This window comes from Aricia agestis, chromosome 16, assembly GCF_905147365.1.
Source record: "Aricia agestis chromosome 16, ilAriAges1.1, whole genome shotgun sequence".
Taxonomy (NCBI): Eukaryota; Metazoa; Arthropoda; class Insecta; order Lepidoptera; family Lycaenidae; genus Aricia; species Aricia agestis.
Window position 1 is genome coordinate 3,651,018 of NC_056421.1, and position 12,483 is coordinate 3,663,500.

Below are 12,483 nucleotides of genomic sequence, written 5' to 3' on the forward strand. Positions count from 1 at the left end.
ATTACGTGTATTATCTAGATTCTAGATAATAGTATGTTTTCAGAAAATTCAGAACAAGTTGAGCCATTAAAATGTTTCGATGGTACCTACCAGACCTTTCATTCATTACATTTATAAAAAGTTTTAGCTAAAAAGGTTTAGAAACAATATGCATCAAAATGTTTTAAAAACCTTTAACGTGTTCAAGGAACCCCCACCATTAAGTCGACGCATATATATCACAGCCTAAAATAATTTACCAAAAAAAAAACTCAATTTTCGCTTCAATCTCGCTCAGTTTATCCGCGCTAAGCGCAATTAAGCACCTCTTAAAGTCCCCCAACACAGTGTTTTCAACCTGTTTTAAGATGAACGCCCATTGATTTTTCATCATGTAAGTACGTTTGTTTGACGAATATGCCTTCAAGCCCCATAAGAGCACCGGTGGTCGTGACAACAATAGAATACAATAGCATTTCCAAGAATCCGCGATCGAATAAATAAAGATTATTATCCCTTTGTTAAAATTTTCCTACTACTACCTACTATTTTTCCTACTAAGTATATCAATATTTCTACCTTTTCTACTATATCAATATTTTTTAATCTTTATCGTTTTTTACTGAAATAGGTATCTTAAAGCTGACGGGGGGTCGCCAGAAGTTGAGATTACTATAAACAGAAGCGTTGCGACTCCCCAGAGGATCGCAACCTACAGGTTGAAAAACACTGGCCTAGCATGATGGTGGTGAATTCGACTTCCTAAAAGGGTACACAAAAACTCGCATAGACCGTGCAAGTTTGCAATTGAAGACGTATACTGTGGAAATGGATAACTAATATTTTATAACATATTAAGAGCAATTACTAATGTTGTCTCTCATAATTTGAACAAACCTTGAAAACTTAGCTACTTCATCATCTCTAGCTAATTTATCTGGCTATACATAAAACCTACATTTTTTGATTTCAAATCATTCCCAGCCCTAGCAGACAAGTGGCAAGCGATTATCGTACGCTGACAAAATGTATGCGATTTGATATAAGTCATCGCTTCGCTAGCGAATACTAATGTCAAATCCCATACATTCCTCATTCCTCACTGTGAAACTCTGGAACAAACTGCCACCGGCAGTATTTCCGGACCTATACGACCTGCAAACCTTCAAGAAAAGAGCGTATTCCCTCTTAAAAGGCCGGCAACGCACCTGCAGCTCTTCTGATGTTGCGAGTGTCCATGGGCGACGGTAGTTGCTTATCATCAGGTGACCAGTTTGCTCGTTTGCCCCCTTATTTAATAAAAAAAAACTGTGGCGTTGGCGTTGACGATAATCGCTTACCGCTTGTCTACTTTTGCTGGAAATGATTTGAATGACCTCAATTTATGCAAAAGAACGAAAATTTTCAAATTATAAGTTACCCAATTCATCCACTAACTTCTACTTCAGTTATGGATCCCGAGTTTTCTGCTTAATTTTAGTTGGTAACTACGTGCGTACAAATCCTTCTGCACACAGAAACTTCCGGTCCCAAAACTAGAAACGGCAAAGTTGCAAGCTGTAGACACTAATTATGAAATTCGTCATATCTCTATTTGAGTACGACGATTTCTGTCCCACGTCTAAGATATGCAATTTGCGTTATAATCCTACAGCAAACAAAAAAAATTAATTAAGTAATTATAATATTATTAAGACTTTTTTTTATTAGGATTTCGTACCTACAGGGTAAAAACGGGACCCTGTTACTGAGACTTCGATGTCTATCCATCTATCTGTCTGTCTCCATCGCGCTGTAGCTAGACGTCCTTAGCCGCTAAATTACAACATATTCTAGTGTGACTCGCACTTGGCCGATTTTTTATCTTTATTCGTAAAATATTTACATTTAGATATTGAAAATCGCCAAACTACACAACAGTTTGTTGACAGTTTCGTTAAACTTAATGATCTCAAAGATATCTAACCTCTAATAGTATAAAAAGAACCTCCAAAGCATCAAAAACTAAATCGCACACCAAACAAATTCCTAGAGAAAATATGATAACTTCCCACCACATTCGCGAATGTCAGTCACAATAGAGCACTTGTAAACAGGGATCCCATGAAGTCGGCAAGAAAAATGGCCGCCGATGATAAGGCATCATTGCCGGGAGACGGCCGAACTAACACTCGTAAACTTGTTTCCATACGAGTACCATTGAAACTGTGCAGACGGGAGATTTGCGTGAATCGTAGTTATCTAGTGGAGATTCCTACTCAATTTTTAGCAGTTTTGAGCATATTTTGTAGGACTGAGGTATAGTTTATAACATGACTAGATGACGCCCGCAACTCCGTTGCGCCAAAACTCGTTTATCGAGCGGGAACCGTACATTTTTCCGGGATAAAAGTATCCTAAGTCCTTTCCCGGGACTCAAAGTATCTCCATACCAAATTTCAACAAAATTGGTTCAGCGGTTTGGGCGTGAAGTAGTAACAGACAAACAAACAGACAGACGGTCAGACAGACACACTTTCGCATTTATAATATTAGTATGGAAGTATGGATAGATATTTTAATGGGGACTTTATAAACAATGTTTCTTTGTTTCGATACGTAGACTTGTTGTACTATCATTGCTGAAACAGAGTTTTTCGAATGTTGGTTAGTCGCACGTCCACGCCGACCCATCTTTTGTCATTACGAATTCTGACTCCCTCCCATCAAGCAGCCGGGACCTCCATAAATAAGGTACAGGCCTCCAGATTGCCGGCACAAATGAAAGGGTGCAGGAAATTAGGGTTTTTACTACGACACTCGGCCGCCCCGCTCGTGCCGTAAACCATTTTTAACGCTGTAAAAAGGATTTATGTCGGCCTATTGACCGTGATGCGACAATTTCCAAACGTTTACTTTGTCTAGGGAGGAATGATTCGCACTTTCGCTCGGGACACGACCGATAAAATTCAATAGATTGTGTGATATTCGAACTGAGGATTTCAACATTTTCTTGCTTGTATTTTCCAGATCTGTAAGAATAACCGAGCTGTTTTGATGCCTCCAACTTTGTAGTCAATAGCTTAAGGTGACGCCGCGTTAAAGTAAAAAATCGTTTTTGATATGTTTTGTAATAGTTCCATGGTTTTAGATCGCTTGTTTTGTATGAGAGGCCGGGCCGGCTTCTCATAGAAAACAAGAATTGGAACAGCAAGAAATGGAAAGGGCGTAAGCGACAAAATGGTTTTTGTCGCGTAATTCAAAAACCATAAATATATTTCATATTATATGCTATGGGCAAATTATAGTGTATCCTGGAACTAATCTATGTACAAATTTTGGAAGCTTAAATAATTCTCCTCTGTTGGCAAAATTAGAATCCCTGTTTTTATAGAGGTCTTTTTGATAAATTATTGTGTTATAAAAGTTGACCAATCGTGTTATGCTATGGGTAATTCAAAGATAAAGACATGATGAATACTGACAATGAACTTCAATTTCTTAGCTTTAGTCATTGTTGAGAAAAATCGATATCGCTGCAGCCAAATTATCAAGGCGTCACCTTAAGGGGGCGACTAACCCTAAAGTGTCGATTTTATAATTCATTTTTATACTTGAAAATAAGCCCCGAATTGTTTTATTTTATAAAATTAGATACTACATTATATTTCCGAGAATTCGATCTGAGCAAAAACACGATATCTTAAAATTTTTTCGATAGAAAAAAATCACAAAGATGCATCTAATTTTCACGAATTTTTCATTTACCTGCTGCCATAACCGTGCATTGAACTAAGTTAATATTTGTGTAAAATTCTATCATTGAGAGATCGACCTAGCGGATTTTTAAAATGTTGTATATTTATCGAGTTATTGAGAAAAAACTAATTTGGCGATGAATCCGCGTCGTCCTTTTTCACCTGGCATATAAAAGACGGGCGTGAGTGTGAAGAGAGAAGGACGATGTTTGATTTTTGGGGTTAGTCGCCCTCTTAACGTGAGCTGGCTGCAACTGGCGTCGGGATCTATTACAAAGTTTCAATTAAAAGGGATACATCAAAATGGTCGTCGTAAAACTTAGTTGTAAACACGAGCTCGCTACTCCGAGCGTTCCCGAGTTGGCAAGTTCACTAAGAGTCCTAGGACGTTAGCTCGAAAATTCATTAATTCATTATTAGCTGAAGTTCCTCGCTGAGCTGATTTACATACGCTTAGCTCGTCTAATGAAATACAGAGCATGTCTTGAAAAACTTAAGTGTACGTTAGTGCTTACGAGCGCTAAGCTAAAATTCCTTTGTAAAAGAAACTTTGTAAAGGTGTATAATCAAAATCACCAACGATAATGTTATTAACATTATCGTTGGTGATTGTGATGAGTGTGTGATCTGCAATAATTATTTTTGCGTTTTTAAATGGAGTAGAAAAGTACAAGCTACCAAGGCTGAAGTCGCTTACAAGTTACAACCTTAAAAAATTATCACTTAAGGACGCTATCACAAAAATTATAACAAAAATTAGCAGGTCAGTACGAATATCGACGTTAAAGACTTTAAAATTACATTTAATATCAGCGCGCCTTGTACACTGTGGCGGTTACGACGCTCGCCGCGTTTTTGATAGGGGAAGATTGAGAGCGTTTCTTATTTTTCTTATGAATGAAAATGTTATTTATTTTTATATAAAATATTTAGCTATTTGTATAGGGGACTAATTAAGCAACATTTTTTTTTGTATATTTATTTTCCTTAGTTCAGTGTATTTAGCTATAATGGTACCTGTGTAAAGTTTATTTGTTTATTCTATTACCGTACTTATTACCTACGAATAATAAAAACTATTATTACTTATTAATAATGTATGTAAAATAATATGTATATTTAATATTTATATGTCATTATATTTTTAATATATTTTGTTTTCGGTTGTCTGGAAGAAACTGCTTAAAGCAGTAAGACCGCCTTTTTGCACAATTTTGTATTTTTTTTTATACTTACCTTTTTTGTTGTTGTTATTTCTTTTGGTTTTTTTTCTCTTTTATGTGTTTTTGTCTTTTCTTTTGTGTGTGCAAATAAAGAATTTATTATTATTATTATTACCTAATCAAATCTCATTTTTTTAAATCTTTTGCGATTACTGTGATGGTGAAAACGTATTTATGTGAAAATTTTGTATGCGGCTATAACATTTTTATAGTGTAGACGTGGAGATGAATATATAATCTTTCATTTGAAACCAAAATATCCTCGCAGTGTGACTCCTAATTCTTTAAAATGGTACCTGAAAATCGCTGATATTTGTGAAAAAATGTGATAGCGTCCTTAACAAGTAATATTAAGAGCACTAAAGAATATCGTTTATAAAGTAAGGGACATAAAGCAATTTCTCCAATATGTTGAAGGTGAAAAATATGTCACTATGAATAAGAAGATTCGACACAAACCAGTTCAATTCCTCGATACATATTACATTATCTGTCAGGGTGTGGACAAATAACCGATAACTCGGGACGTCAGGCGAATCCAACAAAGATTTCCTCTCAAAAGTGGAAATTTCTCGATGCATACATCTCCGCGACGCATCTGCTGGGAATGCTTTGTTGCAATATTGAATTACTGGAACCAACTGAGTAGAAACGCTATTCCAAGTTATTTAAATACGATAAGACTACGTAGTCTTATAAATAAACGAGCTTTTGCCCGCGGCTTCGCTCGCGTTGAGAGGAATTATTATATACAAACTTTCATCCCCTATTTGAACCCCTTGGGTTTGGAATTTATCAAAATCCTTTCTTAGCGAATGCCTATGTCATAACATCTACCTGCATGCCAAAATTTCAGCCCGATCCGTCCAGTGGTTTGGGCTGTGCGTTGATAAATCACTATGTCAATCAGTCAGTCAGTCGCCTTTGAGTTTTATATATTATATAGATTATGTTTCTCTAATTTATTTTCGTGTTATATTTCATCAATAAGACAAATCGCCTAAGGCGTTTATATATAGATTAGTCATTTTAAGAGAATCACAATTCACAACTCAATTGCTATAGACTCGGTGTCAAACCCTTTTCAATTCTTGATATTTTAATACAGCGCGAAACCCGTATCAATGAGGCGCCGCATATTCATGAAGCTTTTAGAGAGGGTGACTAGCAACCTATAAATTACCTTCTTTTAACGGTATTCTTCGCGAGTTCTATCTATCATCCCCACGAAGTGCGAAACACCGAAGCTATCCATTACAGGCAGACAGTGCTCGAGAGCCAATCGGAAATTCAATTTCCGATATGATACGATCCGCTTAGAGATTGCTGAAATACGGCCCACTGCTGGAACTTAAACGGGGCCATCTTAGATGAATTGAGCATTCTTTGACAGCTCCGATAAAAAGTTAGGCAACGGCAAATACCAAATTGGAATTGCTAGAAATAAGTTTGCCTCTTTTATAAAATAAGGGGCAAACGAGCAAACGGGTCACCTGATGGAGAGCATGCCCATGGATAGCCCAACATCAAAAGAGCTGCAGGTGAGTTGCCGGCCTAAACTGACCTATCACGCCATTCAAATAATTTAACAGACAAAAATCACCTTTAAATAAAATAAGTTTTATTTAGCACATCAAAACAAAATAAAAACAAAAACATAAAATTATGTAACTGTGATAAAAACGTAAGAATATATTCTTATTTTTTCGTTTTCTTTACCTGGTGTTTAATTGGACTCCCAGGTCTTTTCCTTTGTGCAGGTTTACATAGATCATATATAACAATGTGTTTTGTGCTCTGAACGCTTAGATAATCAGAAGCGCTTACACCATATTCAGTTTCTAGTATTTTTTTCAATCTACCTCTAGTCATCATAGTTGCATGTGATATTTTATTATTTTTAGCAGCCTTTATCAATTTTTTTGCTTTTGCAATGTCCTCGGTTTTCAGATGAACCTCGTTTGTTTTAATTTTATTGGTCGCATCACTAGACGATGGCGTCACATTACTAGACGATGGTAGCGCAACGATTGCTTCTAGTTTTGCATCTCCCTGGCTTTTTGCGTTACTAACAGTTTTACTCAGCGATTTCCTTGGTAGTACATTATATCCTTCGTTGCCTTGTTTTGTATCACCTTTAATATTAGTATTGATATCATCTTTGCTGCGAGATTTTCTATCGTGTAGTACTATTAATACTTCAGTTGACTTCTTTCTTTTGGTATTTTCAGGTTCTGGTTTATACTCGTACAATACTCGCATACTTGATATACGACCAGTGCTTCTGTAAAACGTAATTAATTTTGCATAAAAATTATAAGGAAAAACGATGTCTAACCGAGGAAAGAATACCTGGGTTACGGCCGTTCCCAATATTTGATCTATCTCTGGTTTTGCCCTACTAGAGATAGGAATAGCTCACAATTGACATAAAATACATGTGTCTAATGTCTAATGTGAGCTATTCCTATCTCTAGTAGGGCAAAACCAGAGATAGATCAAATATTGGGAACGGCCGTTAGACAGTACACTAGATGTTATCGATGGAGTCTTAACTCCTCTAATATAGTAAAGGAAGCACTAAAATGTCCATGTCAAAAGAAGAGAACATTTCATTAGCAAAAGGCGTCCAATATTAAGTCAACGGTCCCATAGCTTAGTATTACGTACACATGAACCCGAAACCTCGTCTTGGAATATTCATGAGGTGCTAAATGCCCCTATTCTGTATTTTCATTTAATCAGCGAGCGTTACCATGAGGCTAAGTTTCAATATACCAACCCCAGCCCTACTCATTATGTGTTTAGTTCCCACCTGACATTGGCCGCGGAACTTTTCTTTTTCATGTTCCCAATCTCTTCTCTGGATGAGCTTTGTTTAGATTTAACGTCACTGGACTCCATGCTTTTCTTCCCAGGTAGTTTAATTTTCAGCATAAAAATCACTGAAATGAAAGTTTTACTTTAATTTAGTATAATTTCAAACGAAAATTATTTAAAATTTATGAGTAAAATAATTATACTACCTGAGAAGAAAACCAGAATAAATTCTTTCCAAAATAGACTAAAAAATAAAAATGTTTGCTTCACAAATTGTTGACGAAAGTCGTTAAAGTGACAGAATTTAAAAATATTCTACGAGTGCCAAGACTTTAGCAATAAAAAGTTTTTATGCATTATACCAAATTAGAGTATCTAGATCTACACCATAAAGTTAATATACCTAACGGAATAGAGAAACAAAGGTCTGAGCAAGAGAGATGTCACTATCAGTAACACTGCATGGTAAAAAGAGACGTGTGATACATGACAGCAGCACTCTTTTTTTGACGTCCAGTCGGCACGTGCCGCACGTTGACAATTTAATCTCATAGAAATCACGTTCAATCATACTTGTGTAAGTGTATACGTACACATATTTTTACACACAGATAAAACCAATTTCGGTTACGTTTGGCAGCTCGAAATTGTTGCTCTATTCCGCTAGGTATATTAACTTTATGATCTACACCTATTTTTTGTTTTTCATAAATCTACACCAATCCAACCATGATAGCTCCAATGCGCTGTGAATAAAAAATTGAATCAAAGCTTTTTTACTTTATGAAATCTTTTTATTCCGAGCGAAATTAATCAGCTTATTCAGCAGTCTTACAACCTTACTTATACAGAATGTAAATAATTCAGGGCCGCGCAAGTTCGGATGAAACGCGGTACTGCCTTTACGGCACACGAGGGAACAATGTTTAATAAGGTTTATAATTTAACGCAAATGCCGCGGAGGAGACATATTAGCCGCGGAACCAAATTAGGAGCTTAGGGCTTGATGCAGTGCCATACAAATTGGGGTTTATGGCTCTGCTAATTTAGAAGTATGGTTTAGAAGACAATGTAAGGTTAAGTCTGAAAAGGTTATTGTATAACTGAATATGGGATTTCAGGAAGCATAAGTTGCTAGCCGAATACTTGTAATCATTTTTAACCTTTAAATATCATCGCCATTCGTGAAGAAAAAATATGGAAACCCAAATCTCGACATTCTTGTACCCAACTTAACAGTTACACTACCAAAAAATACATTTTTACTTCCTTCTAGACCTATGAGACATGGTCGAAACTGTAATACTGTCACTTTGAATTCTGATGATTTCCATATTCTTGATGATGATGATGATGTTGATGTTCCGTACATCTTAATTAACACCGAGGAAGCGTGTACCTTCAGAAGTCGCTAATGCCTTAACCCCACGAACCCTTTATACCAGGATTAGCGGACCGCCTTAAGGTTCCACCCCTGTACTCCCGGCGAGAGCTATTCCCGTAATGGAATTAGCTGTTTATCCAGACCCATGCTTTCCATAGCGGGATGTAGGAATGGTAGGAAGTGGCATCGGAATAAATCAAAACGGAACGGGATAGTAATCTATCTATACATATAAAACTCAAAGGTGACTGACTGACATGGTGATCTATCAACGCACAGCCCAAACCACTGGACCGATCGGGCTGAAATTTGGCATGCAGGTAGATATTATGACGTAGGCATCCGCTAAGAAAGGATTTTGATCAATTCCACCTCCAACGGGTTAAAATAGGGGATGAAAGTTTGTATATAATAATACTTCTTAACGCGAGCGAACCCGCGGGCAAAAGTTCGTATGGTTATAAAAGCGTAAATGGAGTTAGTAAGTCTTCACCTAAAATTATTAATAGGTGTTTTATGCCTGTTTTCACTAATTCTTCGTCGTCTTCGTCTTTTAGGGTCATGTTACATGTATCTCTTAAAATAAACAGGTTTTTAAAAGAACTAATAGTTCACGAAAGTTTTTACACCCTTAAGTACAAGGAATTAGTGAAATCTTGAACGAAATGTACCCAAAAAACACAACAATTAGCGAAATCTTAAAGGAATAATTAATGAACCATTAATGGCCGCAAGCGAACACCTTAGCGTTAGAAGGCGATTGGTGAATGCAGGTATTAGACGCCTAAGGGTAAGTAGACCGCTACGCGACGCATAGATGCATTTCTAAAGTATGGATTTGACTTTAATCGCGTGCGACTTCATGCAAGTCTGTCAATTCAATACTTTAGAAATGCCCTAATTGCCATTGTTACGTTGTAGCTCTTTTAAAGCCACTTCTAGTGCCTGTAGAGCTACGAAGCTCGCCCTCGGAGTTATAGGATCTACACGTCACGGTGTTTCGCTATTCGTACTTTATTTATTATTAATATTGCAACCTCCATCACCATTACTCATCATCATGATTTCGTAAGGCGTAGAGCGTCAAACAAACCTTTCTTTCAAAGAAAATATGAAACCTAAGTTCAGCCATTACAGAGCACACTTGTATCTTATATCTTTAAACGAGCAATTTTTGTATATATATATATATATATATATATATATATATATATATATATATAAACACACCGGCAAAATTAGAGGAACATAACAAAATTTTCAATTTTTTTTTAATTGTTCACTGATTTTTATATATTTATTTATTTATTTACTAATTGATTATTAAAAAATAAATTTATTATAAATTTAGGGCATAAAAACGTGAAAAATAGAAAAAAATCAGCAAAAATAAAAAAATTAAGAAAATCTTATAAATTTCAGTAGTAAGTTTTTAAGATAAATTCTTCATTTTTATTAAAGAAATGCCATGTTAAAAGCGTGTAATGCTGGTGTAATGCCTTCTATGGATCTCAAGAGGGCCTGGATACGCCATTCCATGCTTGCATTTTAATTGTCAATCATTTCCTGTGGGATATTCTCCTACTCCTCCAGTAGCGCCAACTCGAGCTCCTGGACTCATTTTGGAGCTGGAGTTTTAACTCGTACCGTTCACCCATTGATGTGCCACACGTCTTCAATCGGATCCACATCCGTAGACCACGCTGGCCTCTCCACCTGGGCTACGCCAGCATCGTTTAGGTAATAATGCCCGATTTTCTTACTCTATGGACGCACATAAAATTGAAAATAACTACCTAAAACTGTGTAAAAGGCACACCATGCAGTTCCAGGATGTCGGTGCTATAGCTCTGTACTGTCAAAGTACCATCATCTATAATCATCAGCTCCATGCGGGCTCCAAATCATATGCAACTCCAAACCATTACGAAGCCTGCATCATAGGCCACTGTTTCCGGTAAGTTTGATTGCCTGTAGCTTTCCTTATGATTTATCCACATTCTTTATCGCCTGTCAATACAATGTACACAGAATTTGCTCCCATCACTGTACAGCACAAGATTTCACTCACTTGTCTAATTTTGATGTTCACGCGCAAATCTTAGCCTGGCTCTTCGGTGTCCTGTCTCAAGTTTTGGTGCCCTTGCTGGCACTTTTGAGTTTAATTTAACTTATTTGAGTCTTCTTCTTACTGTACAATCACTTACACGTTCATCTTGGACCTGTGCCGACAGGTTTCGTGTCTGCATAGCAGTTTGAGGTCGATTTCTTAAGTTTTGTTTCCTTACAAAATGGTCATTCTGAACCATTGTCACCCGATATCTGCCTTGTTCTCATCTCCGAACGTAAGATCCAGTCTCTCTGAAGCCTTGAAAGTTACGATGAACCACGGAAGCCGACACACCTAAGGCCTGACTGACCGAACGGTAGGTGTGACCTTTCTCTATCGTGGTTACAGCTCTAACTGTCGCAGATGCTGGGAAATCACTAATTTTGTATCTAAGCAATGTGTTCTTCCAAAAACCAAACAATCAAATGAGCTGAGCACACCTTGCACCCCGCTAAAACGCCATTCTTATCAGGAACACTTACAACGTCAATAATCGAAAAACACTTATTAGGGTATAATTGCTACAAAAACCTGTCAACTTGCCAGTTTTGTTCAATATTTTATTTCTTGAATGAGCTTAGAAGCTATAAAAAAGGCTTTCAGACAGCCCGGCCCAGTTGAGTTCAAGTTTTGGCCCTTTTTACCAATGTTCCGCTAATTTTGCCAGTGTGTGTATATATATATATATATATATATATATATATATATATATATATATATATATATATATATATATATATATATATATCTATATATATATATATATATTTGGAATCTCGGAATCGGCTCCAACGATTTTCATGAAATTTAGTATTATATAGGGGGTTTCGGGGGCGATAAATCGATCTACTAGCTAGGAATAATTTTTAGAAAATGTCATTTTATTCGTGTTTTATCGAATACCGAGCAAAGCTTGGTCAAATAGCTAGTTTTAAAACTAAACAACAAATTCTCTTTGCAATGTCTAAATATTTGTTTTTGTCAGAGTCAAAGCAGATCTTTGATAAAGCTGAAAACATACAATTTTAAATACAGCTCAAAGTATAGCTCGGAATGTTTTTCAACTTTTGCATTTGCATTAAATATTATGCTCTTTCGAATCTAACTTCACAGATTTACTGAACATTAGCATCCATATATAAATGCGATAGTGTGTCTGTCTGTTACCTCTTGACGCCCAAACCGCTGAACCGATTTTGCTGAAATTTGGTATGGAGATACTTATGTACG

The 12,483-nt window shown here is 36.4% G+C and overlaps 2 protein-coding genes across 5 annotated transcripts in view; both read right to left on the minus strand.

Annotated features, from left to right (window-relative positions):
- Positions 1-12,483, minus strand: part of LOC121735071 (uncharacterized protein CG43867) — a 377,036-nt gene that overhangs the window by 344,584 nt on the left and 19,969 nt on the right. The window lies entirely within an intron of this gene.
- LOC121735072 lies at positions 6,582-7,884 on the minus strand. The gene is made up of 3 exons (XM_042125752.1): positions 7,755-7,884; positions 6,795-7,223; positions 6,582-6,689 (listed from the first exon to the last, which is right to left on the minus strand). Exons 1-3 carry the CDS (start codon positions 7,874-7,876, stop codon positions 6,638-6,640), a joined length of 603 nt encoding a protein of 200 aa, XP_041981686.1. The 5' UTR covers positions 7,877-7,884; the 3' UTR covers positions 6,582-6,637.

What these genes read in the sequence shown, in the direction of transcription:
- LOC121735072 (XM_042125752.1), bottom strand. Translation starts at nt 7,876, where the DNA reads ATGCTGAAAATTAAACTACCTGGGAAGAAAAGCATGGAGTCCAGTGAC. An exon ending in AGTTCCGCGGCCAATGTCAG is followed by an intron (nt 7,224 to 7,754) that starts GTGGGAACTAAA and finishes TACGTTTTACAG; the next exon opens with AAGCACTGGTCGTATATCAA. An exon ending in ATGATGACTAGAGGTAGATT is followed by an intron (nt 6,690 to 6,794) that starts GAAAAAAATACT and finishes ACCTGCACAAAG; the next exon opens with GAAAAGACCTGGGAGTCCAA.